This window comes from Corvus moneduloides, chromosome 17, assembly GCF_009650955.1.
Source record: "Corvus moneduloides isolate bCorMon1 chromosome 17, bCorMon1.pri, whole genome shotgun sequence".
NCBI lineage: Eukaryota > Metazoa > Chordata > Aves > Passeriformes > Corvidae > Corvus > Corvus moneduloides.
In genome coordinates this window covers 8,875,611-8,889,512 of record NC_045492.1, presented here as the reverse complement: position 1 = coordinate 8,889,512, position 13,902 = coordinate 8,875,611, and the positions used below count along the sequence as shown (strand labels likewise).

The 13,902-nt window shown below is 47.7% G+C and overlaps 1 protein-coding gene across 2 annotated transcripts in view; it reads right to left on the bottom strand.

Moving 5' to 3' along the window:
- Window positions 1-70: 70 nt before the first annotated feature.
- The window catches only part of LOC116452755 (peroxidasin homolog), a 45,376-nt gene continuing 31,544 nt past the window's right edge, over window positions 71-13,902 (bottom strand). The window contains exons 12-23 of one of the 2 annotated variants that reach the window (XM_032127453.1): window positions 12,785-12,943; window positions 11,530-11,642; window positions 10,159-10,315; window positions 8,481-8,589; window positions 7,565-7,722; window positions 4,798-6,301; window positions 4,201-4,335; window positions 3,428-3,636; window positions 2,553-2,667; window positions 2,113-2,206; window positions 1,850-1,956; window positions 71-563 (exon numbers count right to left, since the gene is read on the bottom strand). In XM_032127453.1, coding sequence (XP_031983344.1) covers window positions 1,861-1,956; window positions 2,113-2,206; window positions 2,553-2,667; window positions 3,428-3,636; window positions 4,201-4,335; window positions 4,798-6,301; window positions 7,565-7,722; window positions 8,481-8,589; window positions 10,159-10,315; window positions 11,530-11,642; window positions 12,785-12,943 — 2,849 coding nt within the window. In that variant the 3' untranslated portion in view covers window positions 71-563; window positions 1,850-1,860. Of the gene's footprint in view, window positions 564-1,849; window positions 2,019-2,112; window positions 2,207-2,552; window positions 2,668-3,427; window positions 3,637-4,200; window positions 4,336-4,797; window positions 6,302-7,564; window positions 7,723-8,480; window positions 8,590-10,158; window positions 10,316-11,529; window positions 11,643-12,784; window positions 12,944-13,902 lie in introns of those variants that run through there. The other variant, XM_032127454.1, reaches the window with a different exon arrangement.

Genomic DNA, 13,902 nt, shown 5'->3' with positions numbered 1-13,902 from the left:
GTTCCTCTTGGTCTTTTTGATGGTGTCAGAAGATGACTGGGATTTCTTCTGGGCTTCATGTTTCTTTATCTTTTTTTTTTTAGTGATTTTTCCAGATGTTTCCTGGCACCACAGTGCATTTGAGAAAGGTTTTGCCTCTTAATGAATTGGTTTGGATGGGTGTCCATGGGACAGTTCCGACAAGGAGTGACGGGTGACGACAGAGGTGCATGGGAAGAGGAGCGGAGCAGAACAGTGGCATTAAAGCAGCTTCAATTTGTCTCTGTTTCCTGGGGGCTGTGGAAGAAAGAGGCACCTTGGCAGACTCTGGGCTCTCATCATCGAGGGCAGAGCTCATCCCCAGGAGGCCAACAAGGGCAGGAAGGGTCCAGGGGCTGAGGGGCTCGTAGACAGTCAGTGCAGAGGGTTCAATGCAGGCAAAAGTACAGTGGTCCTGGGACAGGGAGTGGTATGAGAAGTGTGAGAGCAGGCACAGCATCATGGGGTCTCATGGTGGCTCTCTGAGCCCTGTAGGGGTGGGTTGGACTGGCTGGTGGAGAGCAGGAGTGCAGGTCACAGGGCACCTGAAATGGCACATGAAAGCAGAAAAGCTCTGTGGGAGCAGCTGGAGGCAGAGCGAGCTGTTTGAACAGTGCCTGGCAGGTCTGGGGCAGGGAAACCTTTAAACCCACAGCAAAACTTTTCAGGGACCCTGCAAACACAGGGCTCATCAAGGATCTGAAACAATGGCAAGGAAAAGCCAACCCGAAAGTCACACTGCACTCTTTGTCACATTTCTGAAGCAGAGTCACTGAGGAGAAAATCTGTAAGGACCAAAACACCAAATCATGCTGAAAGACAGCCTGGCCAACCTGCAGGCTTCCCTTTCTGCATTCTGCTGAGTTTATCAGCACAGATCAGCCTTTGCTTGCCCCATCCTTTAATCTAACTTCCAGAGAATGAATGCTCCTTCTAGTACACACTGCCTGGCAGAACTGCACTTCTCAAAACTCCTCTGCTCCTGTCTCTGGAGAAATCATTTGCAACACATAAAAACCATTCAACACCTTCTCCAGACTGGCAGGTGCCAGGGAGCTGTTCAGCCTCTCTCTCACAGCTGCAGAGATCTTCATGGGAAGCAGGAGAAGGGAGCTCAGGCTGTGCTCCCTGTGCCCATGAACACCTGGAGTTCTGGCAGCTCTCTGCCAGGACTGTGCCACTGATGAGCAGCAGCTGGAGTCCCCAGGCTGGCAGGGGCTGACAGGGACTTTACATAGACACCTCACAGCTGTGCTGCCCTGGCTCGGGCAAACAGAGGACTGGTGCCTTCAGGAGTGAGGAGCACAGTGACTCATGGGGAGGGGAAATCTCTGCCAGTTTGTAAGCAAATGATGGATTGCTCCATCTGCCCAAATGTCCTTGTTTCCCTGGGGAGGAACCAGTCCATCCACTCCATCACCGAGCTTTGTGATATCTCTCCCCACAAAGGTCCTTCAGAGGCTGCTGGATTTGGGGTTAGGACATTAAATGTTGTTAGAATAAACCTACCCAGAGTCACAGGAGAATAGGCCCAGGAGACCTCACCCAATCCACCCGGTCCATCCTATACTTATGTCTTTCCCCATCTTTGCCAAACCAGTTCTTAACAGACCTCCAGGAATGGATACGCCACCACATCCCCAGACAACCCATTCCAGTGAGTCACTGATCATTACCAGCAGAAACGAGTGTCTAACCTGCTGTATTTAAATCTATTACCTCATGTCCCATTCGTCACCTCATTGCTCCATTCCTTCCTGCATGGGAACACTGCTGAGGTGTCCCCCCAGAGTGACCCCACTGGGCCCCAGCCCAGAACAAACACACTGACCTTGTACTTGGTCATCTTTTTCTCCATTTGTCCCCAGTCTTCTTGCCCTGTCCACGTGTGCTGGTGTTCCTGTGGTGCCACCTCAGCTGGCTCTCTAGTGCATTCACCTGGGGGTGAGAAAGCAGCAGCCCTGAGAGGAGTTTGCACCACTGCACAGGTAATCTTTAACCTGTCCCAAATACAAGAAGAAAATGCTGGCTCAAGTTTTCTTCACTGAGGTTCATGACTCCATGAAAGACAAACATTGGGACACCAAGTTTTACCTGTTTCCTTAGAGAAGTGACTGTCTTCTCCAGTTCAGCCACAAGGGACTCAAGATTCTCTCTGGAGGAAGGGCCTGGGGAAGGCACCTCGTTTCTGGGGTTGGGGATAAAAAGTAAAAAGGGTTATGCAAACAGCAGCTTCCTGGGTGAGGGAATCATTCTGCCTTGTCCAACACCAGCCTCCAAGTGAGCATCAAAGGGAGGGGCCCAGCTGCCAGATTCACCTGCCAAGGGATGCCAGCCAAAGAGCCCCTCAGCCCAGGTATTTACTCATCAGAGTTGGGCTCTGCACTGAAGTGTTGGAGGACTGGCTGAGTTCAGCATCTCTCTACTGATCCAGCCCTACCCCAAACCTCTGCAAGGAGCCAGATTCAGAGGCCTGAATGGACTATTAAAAACTTCTGTTTCATAAAATGGAGGTAGAAGGGGTGATACTACACCTGGGCAAGTCAGCCTTGTGCCTGGCAGGGTTTTCCTCCGGGTAGCTGAAGCCAGGAGACCTCTTGCTTCGGAACCGCTGCGAAAGAGCCCTGAATTGCCCTCGTGTCCGGCAGTCTTGGAAAGGAAGGGAAAGTCTGCAGTGAGCACTGGTGTTAAAGCAGGACTGCGTGAATTTCAGCAGCACAAGGCAGTGCTGCCCTCCTGTGCTATCCACCCTGGACACATCTCTTGGGCCAGAGGAAAGGAGGCAACAAAGGTATGGAACAGGGTGTGCATCACTCATGGATTCCCATGTGTCAGATGGACATCTGCACCCAGAATGCAGCACAGAGGGACCATGGCAGGATCTGTGCTTTAATGGCAGAGATTTAGGCTCCCAAATGAATCTGTGAAGTGGCACGTGGTGGGGATCATGTCCTGTTTCAGTCTCTCCCCCAGCCAGAGACCAAAGCCCTCAGTGAGGTGGGGCTTTCAGACAGATTAAATGAAGCTAACAGGCTTCCTAGAGAGGTGGCCAATGTCCCAAACCTCTTGGGGTTTAAGAAGTATTTGAATATTATAATAATATTAATAATAATAATAATAATAATGACATAATTAAGACATAATTAATAATTTGCTTTAACTTTTGATCAGCCCTGAATTGGTCAGGCGGTTGGACAGGATGATTGCTTCAGGTCCTCCACAACTGAAATATTCTATACTATTCTATTCTATTCTATTTTCTGTTCCCTTTGCACCCATTTGCTGACACAAGGTTCTTGTGGTGCAGCCAGAAATCAGTTACAATGCCATAAAAGCTGCTGTGGTGTGTGACAAATGCCATCCAGAGTGATGCCCACACCAGTGAGTGCCAGAGCATCCCTCTCCTTACCCTCACAACAGTCCTGCCACAGGCGCAGGTCCACGGCAGGAATCTCCTCACAGCTGACCATGCCCTGCAGGTACGATGCCACCTGGAACACATCTCTCTGCAGCTGCTGGATGTGGTCACTGTTGTCACAGATGACACGAGCAAGGGACGCCTGTCTGATCTGAGTCAGCTGCGCCGGCGTGAAGACTCCAGGGTTCTCATACCAAAATCTGCAGTGGGGTGTAATCACAGCATGACTCAGGAGTGGGAGAAGAGGGAGTGAGTGAGGGAGTGAGTGAGTGAGTGAGTGAGTGAGGCTGGGAGAGGAAAAAGAGTTCCCCGACATCTGTGTGGCAGCACCCACACCCCTCAAAATGAGCATCTGCTCTGGTGTCAGGTGGCTGCAAACACAGATGGCTTTTTCTGAACCCACAAACCCCCATGCTCCTGCCCTAAGTGCATCACCAAGCAAAGACGTGTCTCGTTCACACAAGCAGCAAACAGGGATTATGAAAGAGCTCCTGCGGACATTTTCTAGCATTTTCATGAGATATTGGGAACATCCTCAATGATTCCCAGTGTTCTGCAGTGAAATGAGAATCACTAAATCAAGAAAGGACACCTTGACAGTAACTGTGACAAGTGCTTTTGCAAATACACTGGACAGAGAACACTGTTCCTCATATCATAAGACAATAAATAATTAAAAATTACAGATTCTGCTTCTTCCTGTAAGGCAAAAAACCTCCCAAACAGAATAACCAAACGATTTGGGGTGACTCGAATGATAATACCTGTCTCCATCTCTCAGCCTTCTGAACTGAGTCGTTAACAGGCACATCAGTGTTGGTCCCACTCTGGTCCCAGGGACAAGGTCCTCCACCATCAGTGCTGGAAACAGGTCAATATTTTTGGTAGTTCCGTATAGACTGCAGGATAACCAATATTAAAAAAAAAAGTTAAGAGGATCTCAAAGAGTAGAGATAATATAAATCTGATACCAACATAGAAATTTGTATGTCAGGAACTCATCTGGACAATATTTTTAATGCTTCTATCTAAAAGACAATGGGATAAAGACCTGCCCTGGAAGAGGCAGCCAGGGCAGATAGGACGCAGTTTAGTCTGACTGGAAAATAGCTCCAAGGTTCAACCTGCTCCCAAGCTACACCACAGCAGTGCCTGACAACATTCCACCCAGAACCAGACTGATCACTTGGAGAAACCTCATTTGTCTTACCCCATTGTTAAACCACAGTTATTACCCTATCTTAACATCTGTGGGGGACAGTATCTGGGAAGGTTATTCCATGGGTGTACTGGAAGCAGCAGGAACTTTTCACTGACTGGTCTCCAGTAATTTCGATGCTTCCACATCTAGGCTACAGTACCTCCTGAGCTTTTCTCTGATCTCCAAGTTCTTTATCTCATTTCTGAGGTCCTCAAACTCCTGCGCAGAGGAGAGGTTGCAGAAGACCCTGAAGTCATTGTAGGGTGGGATGCCGTGGTCTCGCCCTCTCTGGATGTTGATAGCGGCCAAGTCCAGTGACACAGAGTGTGCCATGGAGAACAGTTTCTCCGTCAGCTCCATGTTGAGGAGTTCAGAGGGCACCCGCATTTTCCCAGGAACCCCAAACAGCCCACGGAGGAGGGGGTCAATCCCCCCTTCCTGCATGATCCTGAAAGGGGAGAAGAAGGCCTTGTGCAGGGGGATGTGGCCTTGTCGGATGGGCTGGAAGGTCTCATTCAGTCGGTACAGGATGGGGTTGATCAAGGTGTGCCCAAAGCGGAAAGCGGCCGTGGCAAAGGCGTTGAGAATCCCTGCATTGACATTGGGGTTGTAGCCTTTGTACTCACCCAGCATCTTCATCCCAGCCTCCCCAAGGACCTTGGGCAACCACTGGGCATAGGTGATGTGCTGCATCTGGGCACCCACAATCTTTCGTGCCTCGTGGTACAGGAGATCCCCATCCCAGTGTGGGTTGAGGGTGGCCAGCTCGGTGGCAACGCGGTTGTGCTCCCTGAACCACAGCGTGTGCATGGCCGTGAGCCCCAGCTGCTCGTTGGCGCGGTGGTCTCCTGCCAGGAAGCACGGCACGGGGCTCTCGTTCTCATCCCTCATGCACTCCGTGGGTGGCCCCACGGCAAAGGGAAGGAGATGCTTCCCCGAGCTGGGCACAACTTGCCCTCGCTTCAGCAGCCCTTTCTGGCCGCTCAGATCCCGCAGCTCCCGTGATTCCTGCTCCGTGCTGCCATAAACGTTGGAGGCATCAATGTAGGATGTCAGGTGGTTGATCTGCTCCCTGGCATAGACAGAGTTCATCAGCAGGGAGGTCATCCCGCTGCCACACACAGGGCTCGAGCGCACAAAGAACATGCAGCGCCCGTTCCGCACGCGGGGGTCGTTGGCGGGGACTGTGATGGAGAAGCAGGGAGGGTCATTGCTGCACACCTCGCTGCAAGGGGCTCCGTCTGAGAAACGGGACATGCTGATGGCTGCCACCGTCTGGTCCATGTCGTGGTCCAGGAACTGGCCCCACTGCATGAGCATGTGCGTGAACTGGTCATCGGGGGTGATGGTCTCGGTCCCAATCATGGCAGTGGAGACAAGGCGAGGTAGAGGAAGGGGCAGATCCCTGGCATCTTCTGCCAAGGAAAACCCTCGGGGGAGGTTAAATCCATTCTGGTAGGCAGGTTTGAGGAGCCTCTGGAAGGCTGTGAGGGACGCACCCCACATGGGGTGCTGGAGGTTGTTGCAAGAGCCATCATGGGTCCTGTACTTCCTGTGGAAGCAGATGTCAGAGCAGTTGGGCGTGCGGCGGTGGGCGGAGCAGCCCGACAGGTTGGCGATCATGGTCAGGTAGTGAGGGGACACCAGGTCATTGTAGCGATAGCCTGCAAAGGGAAGGGCAAAGCACCAGGTCAGGCATCACCTGCAGCCTCCTGATTCCCACTGTCCCATGGAACAGCTCTGTATTCAAATCCCTGTCAGGATAGGCATGGGATGGCCGGGGCTCTGAGCATGCTTTTGCTGTGGAATTTATGGGAAACAAAGGAAGCACAGGATAGCATCAGGCCCACAAAGCAAAAAAGAAGGGGGAAAGAGTTTAACTGCACAGAGCTGGAAATTTGTCACTGGCAGAGCAAACTGTGGGGGTGGTCTCAGTCCCTATTCTAAACCTATTCTAGGTTTATTTTATGGCTCCCTGGGTTACTGCTGCCACCATGAGCTCCATCACCCACCCAAGCTCTACGTGACGAGCAGCAGGAAGCCGTGGGTGACTGCCAGGGCGCTGCTGCATCGAAAGCGCTGAATGATGCTGCATTGTGTGGATGCTGACAGGGCAATGAGGAGGAGAGGCTGGCAGTCCAACCAGCCCAGCCCAGACCTGCTGCTTGGAGAGAGACTCCTCACACCCTGGAATACATCCAGGCAGGAAAAAATATTTACAGGTCCCAGACACACATGCCTGCTCCATGATGAATCACACGTATAGGTAGAAGCATGCAAAATGTTTGCTGAGTATCAAGGAAGTCCCAGGCAGCAAGTTTTGGGGTCCAGCTGCTGCATGCTTGGACCTCGTTAGGTAATTCTGGCATTATGTTGCTTTGTTGTTTGCTATCCTGCTTCAATAGAAGGAACCTGAGCTGCTGGGACTTACCTGAGTTTGTAGCTAAGAGGTCAAAGTAGTAGAGAGGAGGGATATTCCCTCTTCTTCTGTAACAGCACCCAAATACCCCAGAGTTCACAGCATTGTTCTCGTTGCCATTTGGAGGGCAGGAAACATCTCAGACTATGCTCTTGAGGGTCTGAGCTTCAGACCCACAAGGATATTCCTTCATCAGCTAGTTGGTTAATATTTTTTAAGGAATAGGGCTTTTATAGCCATCTGAGGAACCTTTACAAAACAGGGATCTCAAACCATTGCCTGGGTATCAAATCAGTTCTGTGAACACAAGACCAGCCCTTCAGCTATTAAAGAAACCATGAGACATAGAAAGAATTGCCACCCAGACAACACATTTCATCATATACCCAACATTTATAGGGATTTTTTATATACCTTGGCACATTTTAAACTTCCTGGATGTCTACACATCATTGTTTTCATTTCATCCTGAGCACAAAATTAAGAAGGGAAATGAAATCTCTCCTACCTGTGACATTCATGTCCACGACCAGCCCTTGCTGCACATGTTCCTGAATCAGCTGCAGGGTCCTTTCAAAGATCTCCCCTGCCCTGGCTGTCTCGATGGTGTAGGGGTCCCTCGGGTAGCGGAACAAAGCCAGGAGGTCATTGGGAGTCTTGGGGCGCCTATTTCCAGGAATTAAAAGTGATGCAGGATCATTAAAATTAATCAACTCTGCTCAGGGCAGTGAGACCCTACAAGCAGCAAGAGTCAAGCTCTAAGCCTGGTCTAGTGCTTGGCCCCCAAATTAGTGCATAAGACCAACGTGGCTTGCCTGCACATTGCAGATGATTAAAGAAGAGAAATATTTCCCCAGGAAAATGCACATATTTAATTCTCTCAGTATCTCTGGGTTTTTTCTGCGATAGCGATTTATTTTTTCACTTTTCAACAGCTGAAACCCAGAAGGTTTTGGGCTTAACACAAACTATCCATCCTTCCAATAAAAACATATATTGGGGTAGAAGAGGAGGGAATCATATTCACTTGAGAATTTTTTTTTTATTGAGGAAATGGTTAGAATTTTTATATTATTATTTCTGTTCACCCTCCACAAAGTCAGTTGCATTCATAAAATGACTACTCTGATTATTTTCTCTTTTATTCACTATCTACAGAACCAACTCCAGCTGACAAAATGCAGATAGAAGTGACCTAAGAGATGATGCTTGTGTATCTCATTTTTCCAGAGTCCCAAATGCCTATTGGGAAGCTCTATCACATCCTACATGGTGCAGCTTCAACCTCCAACACTCGAAACAATCCCGTAGCTTTCATTTGCGGGTTGTCAGTGATAAAATGAGCTTTCAGAAAGCTTCATTTCTTGTGGGTTTTCAACACTTTTCTGCTTCAGGCCCCAGCTCGAGGCACTTCCCACACTTACTTGCTGAAGAGCTCGGTGCGTGTGGAGTTGATGGCGTGGTCCACGCTGCTGATGGCCTCGCGCAGCGACGTGGCCACAAATGTGTCCCCGCTCCGACCCACGTCCGTGGCTTCCCCAAGCACAAAGAAACAACAAAACACCCTCAATTTACTTGGATATTATTTGGCCCTCCCAGCTCAAGGGTGCACCGGCACCAGCCCCAGAGTGACCTCACTGCAGAACAAACTGCGTTTCCATCTGCAATATCAACACCATGAATTTATTTTTAAGACAGATATTCTGAAGAATGTGAGCTGCCTGAAAAAGAAGGTGGCTTTTTCAGGAGATGTCTGTGGGCACATATTCAGGGTTTTCTCCTGTACAGCTTTGCAAAAAAAAAATGTCTGTTTTGGTTAGTGGTTAAATTGTAAAAAGAAAATGTACAAATCACAGTGGCTTAGCCCAAAATAATATATTTACTTCCCACAAAGGTACTTCTCAAATTCATGAAATTAATTTAAATATATTGCTCATCCATTAATTTTCTGTTTGTGGAACACTTTACTTACTAATTATTGGTAGTAATTAATAGACATTTATGATGATAATAATAGTTCAAAGTTAGTATAAACATCTCTGCTACATCATTTTAAATCAAAAATACCGAAGTTGTTGTTGTTGTTTCTTTAGAAGTAAAAAGACACCACTTCTTTAAAATTACTACAGGATGCATTTTTTAAGCCAGGGCCTTTGTCACAGCTGAACAAACCAGTTCCCAGTTGGCTACTGGTATATGCTACAGCCAGCTGGTGAATGAGGCACCAATCAAGAATAAACCAAGAAATTGTCTCAGGAATAATTTCAAACAACAAAGACATTTCAGACCATTTTCAGCTCCTTGCTTACAACCCCTGTATGGAAAATGTTACTAAATTCACCTAATAAGTGACTCACTATCCACTCTGGCTGTTTCTGGAACAGCTCTTCACTTATATTTTAAACTTTTTTGCTTGCCTTTGATTTCTTTTTTCCTTTGACAGTTTTCTTACCCTCTAAGAGGTACAAAAAATCCACTCTTGACCTCTGCTTTGACCAGCAGAGGACAGTTACGCCTCCTTGTTCATTACATCTTCACTAACGCACAGAGCAGGAGCTTGAAAACCAGATTTAGTTCCCATTCCCAAGAGTGGTACATGGTCTAAGGTTGGACTTGATGATCTTGGAGGCCTTTTCCAGCCTTACTGATTCTATGATTCTATGATTTTATGACTGAGCAGACATTTAAACCCCTGTATGTGCAGCAACAATGTCGTTCTGCTCCTGCCTCCCCCAGCGTGTGAGGTTTCAGTCAGATGATGATCTGTGAGCGTGTCAGCACATTTTAATAACTTTCTCCCTCCCAGCAGAGGCAATAACTACATGGACACTGACAGCTGGGCTTGCAGAAGGAGGTTTAAGACAACACCTTTGGCTTTGCAGGGAGCAACTGCAGCTCAGCTGAGCAAACAGCGAGGGGCAGCTGGGAGATGCGTGGGCTTTCACAATGGAGTGACTCCGATCCAAGGGACCTGTCTGCAAAGAAGCTGAAGAAATAATTTCTTACATAATTATCTGCTCAAAGTGTAGCTGTCGGCACAGCACAGCACCTCCTCACACAGGAGCCAGAGAAGATTCGGGGAGAGGGCGGGAGATACGGTACCGGTGATGGTGAGCTGCATGGCACTCGAGGTGAAGCCAAAGGGGTTCCTTGCTATGCACTCGTATCTGCCCTGGTCAGCCACACCCAGGTCCTGAATGGAGAGGGTCCCGTCCTGGCTGATGTGGAACTTGCCACTCTCTGTGATCTGGATGCCCTCCTGTTGCACCATCAAAAGACAGAAGCTGTGTCAGAGCATAGAAAGCTTCCACTACCCCAGCCTTCAGCCTGCTCAGCAAACCCAGGGATGGATGTGATGAACGAATGTGGCCACCAGATGTTAGCATTGCTCTTCCAGGGAAACCAGAAAGAAGTCCAAGGATACCTGGTCCTGACAGGACCCACAGTGAGGAGGTCCCTGCTCTGCTCCTTCCCCTGGCCCAGCCCAGGAACTCCCCACGGGGCACAGACACCCCACACAGACACCCCACACAGTCAGGCTGGCTGGAACAAGTCCCAGACCCTGATGCCCTCACAAAAGTTTCATGGCACAAAATTAAGTCAAAATGTTTTCAGTTTTAGGTCAACCTGAAACTGATGGATTTTTGCTGGCCTTGAGCTGCAGATCCCAGCTTTTGCTGGCTCTGACAGCATCACTCAAACCCAACCTCTCAGCCTGGCTGGTGGTAGAAGTGACTTTAGGTTTTACTTTTCTATTTCCCTGCTTCTTAACATCTTTCTGCTGCCCTGCCCCAACCTAATGCTTGCTCTGATGCCCTTCCAGGCTTTTTTCTTCTGCTCCCACTCTTGGTTGAGCCCACAGAAAGCGGCAAGTTCACCTTCCACCAGAGATCTGTGGGGTAAGTGAGGCCCAAGCATTTTCTGTGCCTGTCTGTGCTCAAAGGCAGGGCAGGTATAAAGGAAGGTCCCAAGTGTTGTACTACAGCACAGCAGGAAAGAAGTCTGAAGAACTTCACCTATTGAATTCTTGGAAAGAGCAGCAAGGCTGCAGCGTGATTCTGAGGGATTGTGGCTTTCCCTCGTCAAAACTGGAGCCAAAAAGCATCATCCAATGCCATCAGCAGAAATGCTGAAAATATGGACAAACTACATAGAAAAAAAATCAATTTTCAGGTTTTTTTATTTTTTCCAGGGATTGTCAATCAAGTATTTATAACATCCTGGAATGTCACTGGCTTCAAGTGACTCCTTTGGAAGGAAGAACAGGAGAATATTTGCTGCATGGCTTTGAGCCTGAGAAACTGCAACGTTCTTTCAAAAACCCCAAATCAGTGGAAATGTTGGTGTCTATCCCATGTGTACTGCAAAACTGATGAAACTAATGAAGCTGGGAGAGGTGTTGAAGGAGAGAGTTGTTTAATTCTCCCCCGGAGGAGCCGTCCCTTTCCCCAGTGGCATGAAATCATCACGTACCTTGACCCAGGTTATGGTGGGCCGAGGGTCTCCCTGGGCAGCGCAGGAAATGGCAACGTCCTGGCCTGTCTCTGCCACCAGGTCTTGGGGGGGATGCAGGAACACAGGGATCACTGTGCAACACAGGGAAAAAAGCCACTGGGGTAAGAAATGCATCAAGGAAAATAGAGAAATCTGTGGGTAAAAAACCATCTCAGCACGGAGAAAGCAGAGCTGCTGAGCTGCTGCTCTCGCAAGGGCTCTGCAGAGGGGCAGCCGCTCACCCTGTGCTCTCTGTCTCGCTGCCAAGCTCTCTTTTCATTCATTTATGTAGTTTATGTTCATTATTTTCTGCTCCTCTGTGTCTCTGCTTGGGGCAATTACACAGGAATGTGCTGCATCATTTAAAATCCTTAATTCAAAGGTTTTCTAGAAAAGATGCTCCAGCTGAAACAGGGATCATGACTTGTTTCGGGAATTATCGGATGAGGCTCTCTTGAAGTATTAATCAGGCCAGATTAAGTAATTATATTGATCTTCCTGGTCTTAAAATATTCTGTGAATTCTGTGCTGGAAGCTTCACTAACTTATGCTTCTAGAGAGTTTCCTTCCCTCCAGTCTACCATTAGTAAAACCCTGCCCTATTTGTGAACAAGCAAGGAAGTTTGGTTATTTATAAGGGAAAAAAAAAAATTAAACAAAAGCCTTAAAAAAATTAAGGAAAAAAGAAATTAAGCCTTAATTAAACAAAAGCATCCCTGTGTGACTTGTGGTTTACAGAGTCTTGATTTTAGAAAACCTAAATTTAGATTGAACCTATGACCTGATAGGGAATGTTTAAGACAAATGTATCTAGAGGCAGAATGTTTGCTAGAAGGAAACATTATGTTTTGCAGAAGATTTTGTTTAAGAAAGAATTTTACTCTTAATTTTGCAGGAGAGACAAAATTTAAAAATTTATATATATATATATATATGTAAGAATTCAATTAATATACTCTATTATTATCCAGTTTTTCCTTTACCAAAGCAATCTTCCCGATGATCAACTCCCAAACTGCAGCAGCTTATTCCAATTTACAAACCTTGCCACTCTGGCAACCTCTCTAACATTTCCCACCAGCTGATGGAGCCCTCCTGGCTGGATGTCTGCTCCCAGGGAAGAGCAAAATCCCAACCCATCGGGAAGGGGGCAGCTCCCTGCCTGCTCAGATGGTTATTTCCCATAACACCAAATCAGTGTCACACCTCTGGCAGCCCCTTGTGCCCAGCTCACCTCGCGGGGTGACCGAGAGCTGCACCGCGAGGGTCCTGACGCCGATGGCGCTGATGGCGTGGCACTCGTACTGCCCGTGGTCGTGCAGGGCCACCCGGCCCACCCGCAGGGTGCCCGTGGACAGGACACTGTGCCGCCGGTCACTCGGCAAGGGCCCACCTGGGATAACGAGCAGCTCGTTAATTCCCTGTCCTCATCCCATCGATGCCAAAACGGTTTTTGCTTTGATGTATTCTTCATGTCTGCTCGTGGCTCTGCAGACTGTTGTTGTATAGTTCTGTGGTTTCCTAACTCCAGCACTTTTCCTATTAGGCAAACAAATTCCTGTGGGCCAGTTCTGATCTTGCTTCTTGGGGAATCAAGGACAAGGCACCTTGCCAAGACATCTTCTCATTTATTAGGCATAAACAACTAGCGAGGAGGGAGCTTCAGAACGGGTCGAACCAAGAGGGGGAATTACTTCATTACCTGTGTTTCTAATTGGGGATTATTGTCAATTATGCAAATTTGCTGAACTTATAAAATTGTACTTGCCCTATGCCCCAACATATGCTTCAACAAATGTGCATTTTCAATGCATTTTCGGTGTGCAATTTGCCATATTTGCACCTGGAGGCCTCCAATCAAAGACCTGATTTTATATTACTTCCTATATTAATATTGTCTCGAAAGTGTTTTGTTTTGTTTCTAGATTTTGAAGGCATCACCATCACTGGAAGGGTCTGTGTGAGTTACACATTTCATTTCCTTTCCAGCATCAATCACCCTGAAATATCACCTTTACACACAGATCAGCTGAGATCAGCTGAGAAGAGCTGGAACTTTTTTTTCTTTCCTCCTAAGTATTTTCTTAGTGCAACCTGCAGATTTTTTGACCCCTGATGGATAGCAAATCACTCTTCAATTACCCAAACTGTCTGTTTCATCAAATAAATGGGAACATTTGGCATTGTCTTTCTAAATATGTTGGTCTGATTTTCTGGTTTGGAAACTGTTGTTTCAATATTTTCTTTATTTCAGGAGAAAAGCTGAAACCTAAATTGCTTTAACAAACCCAATTAACATTATTAAAACTCATCAGTTTAACAAATTTTTTTTTTAGTATTCCATTTCCCTCC